This window comes from Diceros bicornis, chromosome 6 (genome assembly GCF_020826845.1).
Source record: "Diceros bicornis minor isolate mBicDic1 chromosome 6, mDicBic1.mat.cur, whole genome shotgun sequence".
Classification (NCBI taxonomy): domain Eukaryota; kingdom Metazoa; phylum Chordata; class Mammalia; order Perissodactyla; family Rhinocerotidae; genus Diceros; species Diceros bicornis.
In genome coordinates this window covers 59,063,341-59,080,419 of record NC_080745.1, presented here as the reverse complement: position 1 = coordinate 59,080,419, position 17,079 = coordinate 59,063,341, and the positions used below count along the sequence as shown (strand labels likewise).

Sequence of the window (17,079 nt, the reverse complement as noted above, 5' to 3'; positions counted from 1 at the left end):
GGCAAGGGGGCCAGGCCTTTATAGCCCTGCATTAATCAGTCATTGGAGGTAGGCTGCTCCTGGAAGAAAACATGACCTTGGGCAAGGCAGCTTTCTTCAGTGTGGGCAATCCTCAAAGCGGGCTGACAGCTGAGGGATGTTTCCTGGCAGCTCTCCAAGCAGCTGGAGGTAATAAAATCTTCATTCCAGGGGAGGGCGGGGGGGGGGGCGGGGATCTGGGTACTGTATTGCAGCACCCACCACACTCTCATATTCCGCTAAAGCCATGACCATGTCTGCCATTAATGGGGTGGGGCAGAACATGCTTCTCACAGAAAAGCACTGCAAGTCACATAGCACCATACTCTCCTAGAGAAGGGGAGCTACATGAGAAGCCAGAAGACAACATAACAATACTTTTAAATTATGAGAGAAAATGCTTATGAACTTGGAATTCTGTATCAGCCAAACTGTCCACTAAATGTAAGAGTAGAATAACACCATTCAGACAGAAAAGGTATATGCTCCATGAATACAAGAAAGTAAACCAAGAAAGGGGGGGGGGGACACAGCATCCCCAACAAGAGAAATGCAAAGGGACAGAGGATGGGAGGGGAAACCCCAGAAAAGCAGCCTTGCAGTAGCTTCAGAGCAAAACCATCCCAGATTGGAGCCATTCAGAAGACTCCAAGAGAGGTTTCTTCAAGAAGATGAAATTGACATCCAGTAATACCTGATACACTGGAACATATTGAGAGATTTACATAATCTGGGGAGAGTTTAAGGTACAAAAACAACCAAACAGTAGTAACTCCAAAAGATAAAAAGAAAGAAAGAAAATCAAAATGTTGTATGAAGCACATCATAGTACACTTCATGGCTTACTTGTGAATAGTGTATAAATAGTCACAATAGTGTAAACATTTGGTCTATACAATTTTTGTTTTTTGGTGAAGAAGATTAGCCCTGAGCTAACATCTGTTGCCAATCGTCCTCTTTTTTGCAGAGGAAGATTGGTCCTGGGCTAACATATGTGCCCATCTTCCTCTACTTTATATGTGGGACACCTGCCACAGCATGGCTTGATAAGCAGTGCGTAGGTCCATGCCTGGGATCCAAACCTGTGAACCCCAGGCTCCTGAAGCGAAGCATACGAAGTTAACAACTATGCCACCAAGCCAGCCCTGGTCTATACAAATTTATGATCTATCTCTGTTGGGTGGATGGGATGTAGGAAGTCTGTGCATATGTGAGTGGATAGAGGCAGGATGAAGGAAAATCCTTTTTTCCTTGTTAGGAAACAAAGAGATAATTCCTCAAACTGGAAAATAAAAAGTAGAAATAAAAGCATGTTATTTGGAGATGTGGAGATAAATACCCAAATAATCAGATGAAAGGGTTGAAAGTGGGGATTTCTGGGAGGAGAAATGCTGCTAGGGAAATGCTGGAGGCGAGGAGAGGTGAACTGTTTATTTTGTAACATGCCTTGTAGGATTTCTTGATTCTGTTTTCCCCCAGCTTTATTGAGATATAATTGGCATATAACATTGTGTAAGTTTAAGGTGTAAAATGTGTTGATTTGTTATACTTATATATTGCAAAATGATTACCACTGTAGCATTGGCTAACACCTCCATTGTGTTACATCTTCATTCTTTAAAATAAGGTGGCTCTGTGGCCCAATGAATAGTGCATTGGACTTCTAAAATAAATACAGATATGACTTTTATAAAATAACAACTTATCAGAAGAGATAATTCCAAATTTACAAACTTTTCCAAAGAATAGAAAAAGAGGGAGCAGCACTCCCCAACTCATTTTATGATGCTAACATAACCTTGATGGCAAACACTGACAAAGACAAAAGGAGGAAGGACAGTTACAGATTAGTCTCATTCATAAAAATAGATGCACAAGTCATAAATAATGTTAAAAACTATTAACAATCCAAATTCAGTGATATAAGAGTATAAAACACGACAGCCATGTTGGATTTATCCCAGGAAGGCAAGGTTCATTTAATATTAGAAACGAATGTAATTCACTACATTCAACATAAAAATCATATGACAATCTCAGTAAGTAAAACCATCTGATAAAATGGAACTTGATTTATTATAAAAAGTCTTATCGAGGTAGGAATAAAGAGAACTTCTCTAATCTTAAAAAGGCTAATTACAAAAAACCTATAGCAAATATCATGCTCAATGGTGGAATATGGAAATCTTTCCCCTTGAAATAGGGAAAAAGGTGAGGATGTCTGTTATTACCACCCCTAGTCAATATTGTAAGGAAAGGTCTACCCACTATAATAAGAAAAGGGAAAATAAAGTAAGTACAAGGATTGGAACAGAAGAAACAAAACAGGTATTATTTGCAGATTGTATAATTATAATATTAGAAAATCCCAAAGAATTTACTGCTGAATTTTTAAAATTCATGTGAGAGTTTAGCCAGATTGCTGGACACAAGGTCAAATATAATAACAAATGTATTTCTCTATACCAACAACAATTAAAAACTAAAAATTTAAAAATATATCATTTGCAATAGGTCTCTTCAAAAATATTAATGTCATGGAAAAAAAGGTGAATCATGGGGAGACCGTTAAGAATAAAAGTGATCAAAGAAACAAAACAGTCAAATGCACAAATGCAATGTATGAATCTTGATTGGGTCCTGATTAAGAAATATACCAAAAAACTAAAAAAGATATTTTAGTATAATTATTTATTAGCATAATTGGATTATTTGAATACACCAGATGTAATCATATTATTGTGAATATTGCAGGAGAATGTCTCTCTTACAAGGTGCATGCTTTAATATTTAAGGATAAAATTTCATGATATCTGCAACTACTTGAAAATAATTTTATTTAAACAATCTAGATAGATAGCAAGATCATGGCAAAATGTTAATAGTTGTTGAATCTAGATAGTGGGTACACAGAGGTTAATTGTACTATTCTTTTCATTTTTTAAATATGTTTGAAAATGCTCATAATGCAGAGCTGAAAGAAATGTCAAGTTCCAATATATCTAAAAAAAATTGTTCAAAGCCTTTATGGGATAAGTTATAAAACTATGACATGTTTAAAAAATCTAAATAAATGAAGTGATATAGTATATTCTTGGATTGAAATACTCATCTTAAAATGACATCAGTTCTCCAAAAATTGATTTATAGACAATGCAATTTTAGACAAAATTCCAATCCATTTTAAAAATATTTGTAACTTGATAAGCTGATTCTAATGTGTAAATTAAAATGTGTGAATAGCCAAGACAGTTGAAGAAAAATAACAAGATGGGAGGAAATGCTCAAAATCTTATTATGAAATTTTTGTAAGGCTATAATTAAGTCAGAGTGGTCTGGGTGCAGAGTTTGGCAAATGGATCAATGAAACAAAATAGAGGGCATACAAACAGACCCTCACATCTTCACACTTGATATATGACCTAGAGTCGGGGAAAGGACAAACTTTAATAAATGGTAGTGGATCAGTTGAATGTCCATATGGGAAAAAATGAAATGCAACCTCTAACCTTACACGACACATCATCAATTACAAGTGGAATATAAATCTAAATGTGCAAGATGAAACAAAATACTTCTAGAAGATAATATAGAAGAATATCTTCATGATCTCAGGGTAGGAAAGGATTTCTTAATATGAAAAATATAATAATCATAAAGGAAATATTGATAAATTCAATTATAGTAAAATTACAACACACAAAGGACTAGTATTTAAAGTATATAAATAGCTCCTACAAATTAGTAAGAAAAACACAGAGAACTCAATAGAAAAATTGGCAAAAGATTTGAACAGGCACTTCACAAATTAGGAAATGGAAATATGAAATGTACTCAACCTCATTAGTGATCAGAAAAATGCAAATTAAAACTCCAATGAAATACTATTATAAACTCACCAGATGGGCAAACATTTAAAAATCTAACATTGCCCTGTATGACAAGAGTGTAGAGCAACGGGAAGTCTCATACACTGCTGGTGAAAGCGTAAATAGTACAACCTCTGTGGAAAACAATTTTGAATTACCTACTAAAGGTGAAGAAATGTATATACCCTTTGATCCAGCAATTCCACTCATAAGTTAGACTGTAAATGCTCTCATGCACATTTGTACCAGGAAACATGTACAAGAACATTCAGAGTAGCCCTCTTTGTAACCGCCCCAAACTCTGATCAATCCAAATGTCCATCAAGAGTAGAATGGATTAATAAAATGCAGTACAGTCATACAATGGAGTGCCATATAGCAATGAGAGTGAGCGAAATAGAGCTACATGGGTGAATCTCACCATATAATGCAGAAAAAAAGAAGCCAAACACAAAAGCATCCATAATGTATGATTCTATTTCTATAAAGCTCATAATACATCAAATAATTCATACTGTGTGAATATATGTATATGTGTATATATACATACATATATCTATAAAGTTCATAATATATAAAATAATTCATATGATCATATAAAGGTTATAATCAAGCAAATTTATTTTTTGGATAAAAACTATAAAGAAAAGCAGAGAAATTATTACCATAAAAATCAGGATTGTTTTTGGTTACCTCTGGGAGGAAGGAGGTGGATATGACACATGGGACATTCATATGAGAGATTTCTGGCATGCTGGCTATGTTCTCTATCTTGATCTGGATAGTTTGTTTGTTAAATTGCCATTCATGTTGTATGCATTTTTCTGTAAATGTATTTCACAATAAAAAGGAGAAATAAATCCCAGCCAAACAAAATAAACATAATGTTGTCTATATTCCACTAAAACTCCCTATATGTCCGTTAAATACAATAATGTATATAGCATTGAGTTCATTGGTTCTTTATATAAGCCTTTGAGAAACTCACTGAGACAGAATTCTTGTAGGTAAACCATACTTTTTCAACGCACTTGAAGTATTTGCTCACGGATGGGTCTTCTTGGTTGTCAGTTCAAAAGCAAAAGGAAGCCCTATGTTTCTTCACGCTAAGTTTTGGTCTTTTCTTTCTGAAACACAGTGAGATTCTGATTTAAAGCCAACTTGCATTTATAGAAATGCTATGAGATCACAAATAAGCATGAACTTCTGGTTGTGTACCTGTGTAATTTACTGCATACTTTGTGCCTGGCCCCATACTAAGACCTTTATCTTATGACAACCTTATCTCCATTTTTACAGACAAGATAACTGAGGAGGAGAGGTGTTAAGAAATGTATTAAGGTGATATAGCTCAAAAGTGGTGAAGCAAGGACCCATACTCAGGTCTGACTGACTGCTAACCCCAGGCCTCCTCTTATGATCTTAACCACCAGGCTACATGGCCTAATGCACCCTCCAGGTGACAAAGATTCTTTGCTTGACCAAACTTTAATCAGCCTCCTAAACTTTCTTCTGGGCCCATTTGTGTACTTTCTTGTAAAATTTAGTTTTAGCAGGAACCTTGCTAAGTCCTTTTAACCAGAACACCCACCCTCCATATCTGACTACTCTTGAATCTGACTGGGTTCCTCATCCTCCACCATCCCCCAGTTGATGTCTGGTCCATCTGACCTGTGTTCAGCAAGAATCCTGTTAGGTTGGTTTAGCCAGAATCCCCTTTCCCTGGATGCCTCCTCTTAGTAATTTCCCATCCGCTGACCCCCACTCTGCTCCTTGGCTGTAAATTCCCACTTGCCCATGCTGTATTCAGAGTTGAGCCCAATCTCTCTCCCCCACCGCAAAATTCCATTGTGGTGGTCCCTATACCTAACGCCATAGCCCCCTTCCTCTTGGATAAAGTCTTCCTTACTGCACTTTAAGGAGCGTCATTGAATAGTCTTTTTCTTTAACAAAAGAAGAGAAGACACTGCTCAAGTTCAGGTCCTGAAAGAGTGGAGAGTCACTTCTCCATTTTCATTGAAGACTGTTAGCAGCATTGGATGGACCAGGAAAACTTAGGTGATTAGCTATCTAAAGGATTTTTGAAGAAATCCTATAATGAATCCTTTTGTACAGTAGTGGATCAGCCCCCAGTACACCCGTTTTGTAAACCCATGTTACCTGCCCTGAGTGGGCTTGCTTGAAATAAACTCAGTTTATTCCTCTGCCATACAGTAGGGGGCAGCTTTTAACTAATTTTTAAAAAATTGTTCTGTAAGTGGTTGCTGAGTGGGTGTGTTCAACAGCCTGAGGGAAGAAACGGCAACAGTAAAATTTATAAAGAAAATGACTACGTAAAGTTTTAAAACTCCATGAACTTCAGAAAAGAACGAAAGCAGTGGCGGAAAACCAATTAATTCGGCTTCACATATTGTTGCCAAAAAGCAACAGCGTCTTAGTGGTGTCCTGATCTGCCCACATTTATTAGCTCCAAATCCATTTCAGTTTCCTTTGTTGCACGTAATTATCTTTACTTGAGATTTTGTCCTTTTCACTTCCACATTTCCGGGATTCAGAAGTGTGACCCTGCGGCCCTGCGGAGACTCCGGGAGCGTGGGTATCAGTTTGCACGTAGCCTTCAGTCAACAATCCGTCGGGGATCCTCCCATTTGCCTTCCCCTTCCCTCTCCCCTGGAGAAGTCCTCCCCTGCCTGCTCTCGCCGGGCAGTGCGGCCCGAGCTCCTGCGCCGCCGATGTCTTAACCGCGTTTGCTGAAACTCGCTTTCTGCCAATTAAGAGCCATGCTTCGCGTGATTGTGGAGTCTGCCAGCAATATCCCCAAAACGAAATTTGGGAAACCGGATCCTATTGTTTCTGTTATTTTTAAGGGTAAGGAAAAGTTTTCCTCTCTTTCTCAAGTCCTATTTTGGAATGCTACTTAGTTTCTTGGGTCACATTCTTTGCAAGTCTGCGTGTAGGCGCCTGATACAGCGGAGTCTCTCCGCTCTCGCTCGCGTTTGTCACCTGTGCAGTCAGGGAGGACCGATTTTCTGCGGAAGGCATTTAATTTTCTCCAGGGCGTTGAGAGTCATTGAATCACCTGATATTTTAACTCTAATAATGTGATTTCTATAAGCCCTTGGAGGGAAAAATGTATTTGTTAATCCCCACATTTCAGGTATCAAAAAAGTCTGTGTTGGTTCAAAGTAAGAGTTTCAGCAGTCTTGTATGCATTTTTATTCTCTCTGCCTGGGAGAAATGGATAAAGGAGGAAAAAAGCAATTAAATTTTCCAAGGAACCATTACTCCATAAAACAGCCCACTGCTGCTTTTATTGTCACTGGACTTCTGGGACGCCGAGTGAAGCTATTATTTTGGATTAGTTTGTTTTCATGTTATTTTGTGCCTCTTTGTAATTGCTCTTTATCTCTCCAAAGCTGGGATGTTTTCTGTATGTTTCGTAGCTTTTAAATTGCTCAGAGAGGAAAGAACTCTGAACTGCAAGTCTGCAGTTTCGGGAATTAGTTTGGTCTTGCTGAATGGCCTGCGGCAAGGGACTTCATTTCTTTCCATGTCAGTTTTCTTTTCTGCAAAACGGATGAGAAGAGTTTAGACTAGATCGTCTTTAAAAGGCCAATTGTAATTCCAAACGGCATTTTTTCTATGACATTTAATTATGATTGCAGTGGAGGGGGATAAGAGTGGTTGGTGTGATGGCATGCTCCCAGGCGTTGGAATTGATTCCAGTTTCGGCTGAAGTGGTGTGTCTAAATCTGAGTTTAGGAGCTTTATCATTTTTTGTTTGTCCAAGGTCATTGGTAAGATTGTCAGCTGACTTCTTGGCAGGAGGGATGGGAGTGACAGGGGAGGGCAGAGAGAGTGGGAGCCTTGATGGGAGCATGGTTCCTGACCACGCCTTGGCACATCTGTCTCTTCCTCCAGGAACCAACTACTTCTCCCTTCCAGTTTCTGGGTACTCTATGCCTTTCTCTTTTCTTTTGTCCTTTTTATTTCTCTATTTCTCTTTTCAAACTTCTGGCTATGAGGATGAGCAAGAAAATGAAAGAAATGAAATCCAAAGCTGCCAAATGGTTGTTTAGTTAAAAAAAAATTTGGAGGGCAAAAGTTAGATTCTTAAAGGACAACATGGTTTGACAATCTGGTTAAGTGAATATCGTGTAGTCATGTTATATCAGCGATCATTTACACGTATTAGTGTGTTTTTTTGGAAGCAATTAACGTAATAGGGACATAACATGAAAAGTTTGTATCCTTCACCATTGACATGTAAAAGACACATAAAAATATATTGAGTTCAACCTGGCGATGTCATTATTTGAGGCAAGTCATATAGACTATAAAAGAATTAAGAGTTTAACACTATATTGAAATCTGACATTATTTGACTGGAGTGTATATGCACTGGTCAAAAATTTTAAATGACTGAAAAATATATCTCAGGGTATGAACATAATCATTCAATTGAAAGTAGAAAACTTCAGGTAGACTGGGAAAATATAGTCTATTCAAACAATTACATTTACTAGATTATTTAACTTTAGATTCTTTCCTAGTTTCCTTTGGTTGTACAAATTGAGTGGTAAAGTCATTCATTCATTCGTCTGACAAGCAACATGACAGAAGAAAGAACTCTGAACTCAGAGGAGGAACATCTGGACTCTAGCTGATGTTAACTAGATACATGATCCAGATCTCAAATTTGACTTTATTTATTTATCCAGATCTCAAATTTCTCAGCTGTGGAAAGATGGGAACTGATTTCCTTGAGGTTCCTTCTGGCTTTAAGATTCTATAATTTTATATGAAGTCTATAAGTTTGTATGAATATCTGCTCTCAGCAAGATGTGGAAGGCATTGCCTTAGACTCTAAAGTGGATATAATAATAATATGGCATTTTTCTTGCTTTTAGTCTATCCCAGTGGTTTAAAACACTGGTGATGGCAAACCCTTTCCAGGCGTGCCTCCCAATTTTGAGCACTATGTAAAATTAGGTAGCATTAAGTTCTGACAGAACTGAGGATACTTATAGCATGATATGTCCATCAGAGGGAACATGGAGCAAAACCAGATGCACTTCACGATGTGGAGGGGGGTGGAGTGGGGAGAGTAAGACATAAAAAGCCCTAACAGAAGATCAAGGCAGAACCAAAGAAAGTTCCTGTGTTTACTGAAATGTGTAAAATTTTGCCTCTTGAGGACATAAAACAGCAAAGTCAGTGCAGTAAGCAGCTCTTCTCAAACTCTAAGATGGTGGGCAGAATGGCCAAGTGATGGGCGCATTAATGGTGATGCTGGATAGACCCTGTGAGGACCTGTTAGATGGTAGCTACGTTGTGGTTGGGAATGTGCTGCACTGACAACCAGCTGGTTTAGAGTTGACTTCAGGCTTTTGAGTTCAAACCCTTTCTGCGGCTGATTACCAAACTTCTCAGGACCTGGTATGAACCAGGAGGATTTGGGGCTTACTGGAGTCCCTGTTGTGTGGATGTCAATTGATATTTAGCAGTGCTGGAGTAGGTTATGAAAACTACAAAGCTTATTCAATTTTCAAGTCCTGGGGGTGCACCAGGTTCCGTGAACCGGCTCTGAATCTTAAGGCCAGAGTGCCCGCCAGCCGGAGGTGCCCATTCTCTCTTGAGTTCCATCAGACGACCGGGCTATGAAGCTGAATCTAGCTGAGATTAGGTTAGACAGACCCCTGAGGTGTCTCTCAACTCTAAGACTTTATGATTCCACCAAACATAATAGGTTTTTTTAATTTTTAAATTTTAAATAATATAATATTAAAATTTTTAAATAAAAGAAGTAATGCTTGTGAAAACAAAACTAACAATCCAGAAAAGATTGTACAACTAAAAGATTCTCATAATGCCCTCCTATTCTTTCTCTTTCTCCACTCTTACTACCTAAGTGTAACCACTCTGAACAGTTTGATTTGAATTCCTCCCGACTTTTTGCTATAGATGTTTAGTTGTTCCAGCTATGCCCTGTCAGCAGAGGTGCTGCAATGGATGTTCTTATAGCGCATATCTTTTGTGAATGTGTGCATGTCTGAAGGACAGATTCCCTGGTCTTTTTGTACTGTTTGTTTTTCTTTTTTTGTGTGTGAGGCAGATTGGCTCTGAGCTAACATCTATTGCCAATCCTCCTTTTTTTTTGCTGGCAAAAATTAGCCCTGAGCCAACACCCATGCCCATCTTCCTCTATTTTGTATGTGGGATGTCACCATCGCCCGGGATCCCAACCTGCGAACCCCGACCCACCACCGAAGTGGGGCGTGCGAACTTACCCACTACACCACTGGGCCGGCCCTTCTTGTCTTTTCTTTTAAAGATAGTTTTGCTGGATATTGCCATTGACTTCCATTTTTCCCTTTGGCTCATCTCTTGCTTCGGTGTCAAATCTCTTGAAAAGATTGATTGAGAGGAAATTTTCTTGCACACATCTATATTGTTGCGCTTTTGCAGTGCAGCCACATAGCATTTATATGAAACCAGCTCCTGGGGGGCATAGTTGTTGCCGCTATAGCAGTTTTCTCATTCCATTCTTATATCGTCCATTCCATCAACCAAAATTTTCTCTCACTTCTGGTCTTGTGCAGAACGTGCCTTGTGGAATGGCTACTGCTATTATCCAGATGGTCACCAAATAATTGTCATGTTATTACTTATTTTTCCAGATACCTGTTATTTCATTTGGACATCTTTTTGGAGTGAAATCCTAGATATTTCTAGGAGCCCCCCTCCAACGAGCTTATCAACTTTGTAATCTTGAGCAAACCACTTGACCTCTCTGAGAATCTTTTTTTCTTTTTTTGACACATGGCACTGTAATGGCTTATCTGAAAGCAAGTAGATCTGTAGAGATCCCCAGAGGCTGTGATTTATGCAATACTTTTCTGACTATTTTTAGCAAAAACTTTTTTGCTATTTGAAAACTTACAGTTGAATTAAAAAAAAAATAACCTTTTAAATAAGCAGAAAAGCTAGGAGATTCCATTTAAGAACGGTGAAGTAAGATGGGAGAAAGATCCAATGGGTCTCCTTCACTGTCATCTGTGAAGGCACCTGGTGAGTGGTCCACACGGTGCCTAGGTTTACCCAGGGTGCACCATAGGACTAGTCGAGAAGATTCCCACCGGCTCAAACTGACAATCATGCCTTGTTGGTACTTCCACAGAACCACTGTGTTGTATTTACAAAACACTCTGGAAGGCAAAAGTGTTTAATCTACTGAGTCATTCCCATCACTTCCGGGAGAACAGGGCTTGGAGTCTCACCACCTAAGGAAAAGTGGCCACACCTATTGAAGCTTGGGAATTCTGAGAGGCGTGCTTCCCAAAGGCACATTCTGCAGGCTCTCAGTCATTTATAAAGCCACATTGCTTCTTAAAAATGAACTGACATGGCTTGTTTTCCTTCCCCTCCTCCACAACATTTTTCCGTGCATGCCCTCAAGGTGTGTCCAGGGGTGCTGGTATTTGTCTGGTTTAGGTTTACTGGTGAGTTCCTCCATCTACCTGGGATTTGGTCCTGCCAAGGAGGCATGGGATTTTTATATCCTCTGCAACGCCTAGCACATCACTGATGTGGAATATACATTTTAAATGTTGACCATGGAAGCAAGAGTTGGCCGGAGATTTGAGACATCTTAGTGCAATAAGGTCATTGATTCTTGGTCCTGAAAGGGACTATCATAAGTCAGCCAGTCTCCCTTCTTACAGGAAGAATTACACTTAATATTCTCTCAGGTGCTTTGTGAATGAGGGTTGGCAAAGATCCACTTCACACATTCCCGAACACTGAGCGTAACCAGTATCTAGCACCTGCTACCCAGGGGCAAATTGGTGTCGGAGTACTTTTGCATTCTTGATCCTGACAAGGAAAATGTGAAGCTGCCAGTTTTTACGTTGAAAATTCATACGTGAAATGTTCAGTGGTCTAGAATGCATAATGCATATGGCATCGATCACCTTACCCTCCGTGTAAATTTCTATTGAACAGCTGTTCTGTTGAGTAAGGCTGTGCCCTGAGTGGGTCTGAGCAGAGTTTTAACTCAGAAACAGCTGCTTGGACATCTGGCACCTTAAACCTTATCAGCTAACTTGACACTAGGCATTAGGGTGCAAAGGTCCTGGGCTTTGGAGCCAGGGAGGCCTGAATGAGAATTCCAGCTCCCACTCCTTGCTTCCTATATACTCATGAGCAAATGAATTAAAATGTTCAGCTTCAGTGTTCTTAATAACACCTCCTACCTTTCAGGGTTGTTTGAAGATTAAATGAATATACATGCGAAATTGCACATAGGATTTCCTTCCCTATTTGATAACATTTATTTCTGTGGAGCCCTACAATGTACCAGATAGTATGTCAGGAATCAAAGTCTAAAAAAATGTATATAACATGGTTTGGTCTTCTGGGCCTAGGACAGCACCTAGTTAGAACACAAGAATGAGATACAAACCAGAATAGACATGCAAAATTACAATGCAAGAGCAGAGGGAAGAGAGAAAACTTCATGGAGAAGGTGTCGCTTGACTTGGTCATCCTTTAAGGATGAGTGGCAGTTTGACAGAAATGATGGGAAGAAAGACATTCCAGGCTTTGGAACAGCACAAAAAGGCCAGGGAGCCATGGGCCTGTGTGGTGAAGTTGACAGAAGAGTGATCTGGTGTGATTAGGGATTGCACTTTACTCATAAACCAGGGGAGCCACTAGACAGCATAGTGAAGGACAGATTGGTACTAGTCAGGGAGACTAATTAGAAGGTTTACTAGTTGAGGCAAATGCTTTCCAGGGCAGAGGGAGTTCATTCCAGTGATAGAATGAGAAGAAAGGAACTAATATGAAAGGTACTAAGTAAGCAGCCTGAATGAATTAAATTAATTAAAAAAATCGAACTGGGCAGGCTGATTGGGCTGTCCTTCCTCACCCTCTTCTGTGAAATGGGACCTCAGACTGGTTCCCCCCAGTGCGAGTGTACACTCTGTGGGTACATACAGGGCTGGGTGGGGTGGTACTGCAAGAGGCCAGAGTGAGGGCATTAACTACCTGAGGCAGGAGGGAGGCCACTAAGAGAGGGAAGAAAGGCATAGAAATAGGAAGTGATGCAAAAGACACATTTGCTGTTTGCCCAAAGGTCAGATGGGGAGCATTTCCTCAACCAAGCTCAGCTGGGGTTTTATTCACATAAGGTCCTTCTCTCCCCACCCAGTTTTCCTATGTGAAGGGTATTGTGGTCAGGAACTGTCTAATTGCAAGGAACACATACCCACTCCAGCTTGCTCAAGTAAAGCGTGGGGTGTTTTTGTTTGCTTTTTCCACTAAAGCTAAAGAGAAATCTCCAAGAATTCAAATCATGGACCTCACAGGAGCCAGAATTTGGGTCAGGCAGGGAGGCATTCACTCTCTCTCCCCCAGGGACTGAGTGGCCTCATGCTTCTGTTCCTCTCCGCACGTAGCATCCATTTCCTCTCTGCACATTGGCTGCCTTAGTGGGGCCTCTTATTCCTACCCCTCTGCAGCTGGCAGCTTGCATGGGGCTTTGGGTGACCATGGAGGTGACTTGGTCCTGACTCTACATCTGCTACAGCGTCAGTGTCTCTTAATTGAGATCCTTGAAAGAAAGACTCCAATTGGCTCAGTGTGGGTCAGGTGTTCACCCCTTGGTCCAGTCGGCTGTGCTGAGGAACACGGAAGCTCAGGACAAACAAGGCGGGTATCCCAGATGTGTCTACTACATAAGGCAAGTTTCTGAGGGCTGAGAACCTGAACCACCCAGCCCACCTTCCTCCAGCTTGGGGCTTAGACCTGCTCCTTCCCATCTTTAAGTCGTTACTTGATACCTTCCCTTCTTAAAGAGCCCCCTTCTTTGTATAATCAAAACAGTACATGGAAAGGGATGAGCTTTGGACTGAGCAGATGAGCAGACTGTTTCCCTCCCAGCTTTATCACTAAGGAACTAAATATTTTTGGACAACTGTATTTCTGAGCTTTTGTTTCCTTGTCTATAGAATGGGTGAATGATACATACCTCACAGGGATGGTGTAAGGATCAACAGTGGTAAAATATCTTAAACACTATCATAGCGCCTGGCATGTAATAGTTGTACGACAAATACTCATTTCCTCCCCCTTTATGCTCCACTCCTTCCTCCACTGCTGGGGGTTATACAGAACCCTGGGGGACATCTGAGGGGTGGCCCAGACTTACAGGAATAAATGGGATGCCCGCTGGCTATGGTGCACAAGCAGCTTGAAGGCAGAGCCCATGTCTGATTCATCTGTGAGAGAACGTCATAGCTTCTCGACTAGGCACATAGTAGGTTTTTTTGTTTGCTTTTTAATTGTGGTCAAACATACATAGCATAAAATTTACCATTTTAACCATTTTAAGTGCACAGTTTAGTGGCATTAAGCACATTCACATTGTTGTAGCACCATCACCACTTTCCATTTCCAGAACTTTTTTATCTTCCCCAACGGAAATTATGTAACCATTAAACCTTAACTCCCTATTCCTTCCCCCACCAGCCCTTGGCAGCCACCATCCCACTTTCTGTCTCTATGAATTTGACTACTCTAAGTACCTCATATGAGTGGAATCATGCAGTATTCGTCCTTTTATGACTGGCTTATTTCACTTGGCATAATGTCTTCAAAGTTCATCCATGTTGTAGCATGTGTCAGAATTTCCTTCCCTTTTAAGGCTGAATAATATTCCACTATATGTATATATATATATATATACACACAGTATATATATATATATATATATATATACACACACACACACACAGTATATATATATATATATATATATATATATATATACACACACACACACACACACACACACACACACCACATTTTGTTTATCCATTCATCCATCAATGGACGTTTGGGTTGCTTCCACCTTTTGGCTGTTGTGAATAATGTTACTGTGAACGTGGGTGTGCAAATACTATTTGAGTGGCTGCTTTTGTTTCTTTTGGGTATATACCTAGAAGTGGAATTGCTGGATCATGTGGTAATTCTATGTTTAGTTTTTTGAGCTACCACCATATGTTTTTCCATAGTGGCTGCACTATTTTACATTCCTACCAGCAATGCACAAGGGTTCCATTTTCTCCACATTCTCCCCAACACTTGTTATTTTCTGTTTTGTTTTTGGACAATAGTCATCCTAATTGTTTTGGATAATACAAACATAGTAGATTCTCAGCAACTCTGTTGACTTGGATTTTCAGCTGACACTTACTTGCCTCATTAGTTCAGAGCGAGGATCCCTGCAGTGTAGTCTGTGGCCTCAGTGGCTAGCAGCAAGGCAACCCTCCTGTGACAGGAAGCCTGCCTGGCAGGGGCCCACAGCAGCCTGAGAGGACCTTGTGGCCTCTCAGCCGCTGGAGCCCTGACCCTGTCAGGTCTATGTGGCCAGGATCATGCTGGCAACCACAGCAGAGCTGAAGGCCAGTGGGAAATAGCTTTGGTCCCCTGCAGTCCCAGGTCTTCTAGTTGGCCTGGACTACTCGGAGCCAGACTGGAACATCCTAGGAGATCAGAGTAGCCCTAGATCAGACTCCCCTGTAACTCTCTCTCCCAATATCCCATATTCCTTTGTGGCACCTATTAGAACATGCAGTTATACATTTGCTGGCTTATTTGACTTCTATCTGCCTCCTCCATCAGGCAGTAAGCCTCATGAAGGTGGGTACCATGTCTCTTCCCCAGCATCTAGCTCAGTGCCTGGCAGATAGTAGATGACCAATAAGTAGTTATTGAATGAATGATTCTGGCTCCTCCATTCACTGAGCTCAGGGTCCCACAGGCCAGGCAGACCAGATGGGACCAAACGGAACCAGATCTCTATGCCCACAAACTACAAAACTGATCTTGAATATTTAGGACTTCAGAGTTTCCACAGGCTAGTTGAGATCCATGAAGCTGCATCTCAAAGGAAGCTGGAGGGCAAGGGAGCCCCAGCCTACCTCTGACCTTGACATTCAGGCTTTGGTCTTGTTGATGGCAAGAAACTTCTCTGAACCTCAGTTTTTCTAGCTGTGAAGTGAGTATAGGACCTACCTCTGAATGTTGTAAAAATCAAATGAGATGATGTATTTAAGGTATCTAGACTAAAAATAGATGTTTATTCCCACATCACCTCTTCAAGTCTGGCTCTTTTTGCATATTGCAAAGTCAAAAATTAGTGAGCTAGGTTAGGGGCTAAAGGAATAAGAAATTCACAAGTCAAGTGAGGACAGTTGATGCAGGCCCTTTATACTCCCCTTTTAGAAAGTGAAGCTATAAATCTAGAACAGATGTCGAGACTGGGTAAATATTTTGTCAAAAGAGCTAGTCAGTTTGGTGAAAATAAAACAGACCATTTTACTAATTTTTTTTGTACTTCATTCAGCAGTCATTTATTTGTGTACCTACTGTGTGCTCGATTGTTTAGGGCAGAGCTGTCTAATAGAACTTTCTATGATGATGGAGATGTTCAAGATCTGCCCTGTGTATTGTGGTAGCCATTAGCTACGTGTGGATACTGATGACTGAAATGTGGCCAGTGTGACTTGAGGAATTTCTAATATTATTTAAATTAATTTAAATGTACACAGCCACCTGTGGTTATTGACGACTGCATTGGACAGCACAGATGGCGGGAGAACAGCCACAGCCTTTGCTCTCACTCACTGTCGCCCAGAATCTCTGTACCTCAGTTGTCTCATCTGCAAAATGGAGAGGATAATAGTCCCTCACTCGGAGAGTCATTGTGAAGATTAGCAGAAGTAAAACGAAAGCATGTAGAAAGTGCTTTCAATGTTAGTTGCTACTTAGGTTTTCCGGAGATTCTGGCCCAGGTGGACAGCCTGAGTAGCAACCACCGACTATACCACCACCACATCTGTTCAATTCTTACACTATGCCCACACCTGTGTGTATTATCTTATTTAATTCTCATGTCATTTTTAGGAGGTAGGTATTATTATCATCTTCATTTTACCCATGGGGAAACTGAGGCAGAGACAGGTCAGGATTCAACTCAGGACCGTCTGATTCCAAAGTCTCTGTGTGTATTCCCTGAGGTCATTGTGGATGAAGAGGTTAACATACAACCTGTGCCTAAAACAACCAAGTCAGATCCTCCCCGCTCTGAACAGATTGTGTTGTTCAGTGTGTTGGGGTCATTTGG

The 17,079-nt window shown here is 40.4% G+C and overlaps 1 protein-coding gene across 4 annotated transcripts in view; it reads left to right on the top strand.

Moving 5' to 3' along the window:
• Window positions 1–6,543: 6,543 nt before the first annotated feature.
• The window catches only part of MYOF (myoferlin), a 156,792-nt gene continuing 146,256 nt past the window's right edge, over window positions 6,544–17,079 (top strand). For 3 of the 4 annotated variants that reach the window (XM_058543549.1, XM_058543550.1, XM_058543548.1), the window contains exon 1: window positions 6,544–6,755. In XM_058543549.1, coding sequence (XP_058399532.1) covers window positions 6,668–6,755 — 88 coding nt within the window. In that variant the 5' untranslated portion in view covers window positions 6,544–6,667. The remainder of the gene's footprint in view (window positions 6,756–17,079) is intronic. The other variant, XM_058543551.1, reaches the window with a different exon arrangement.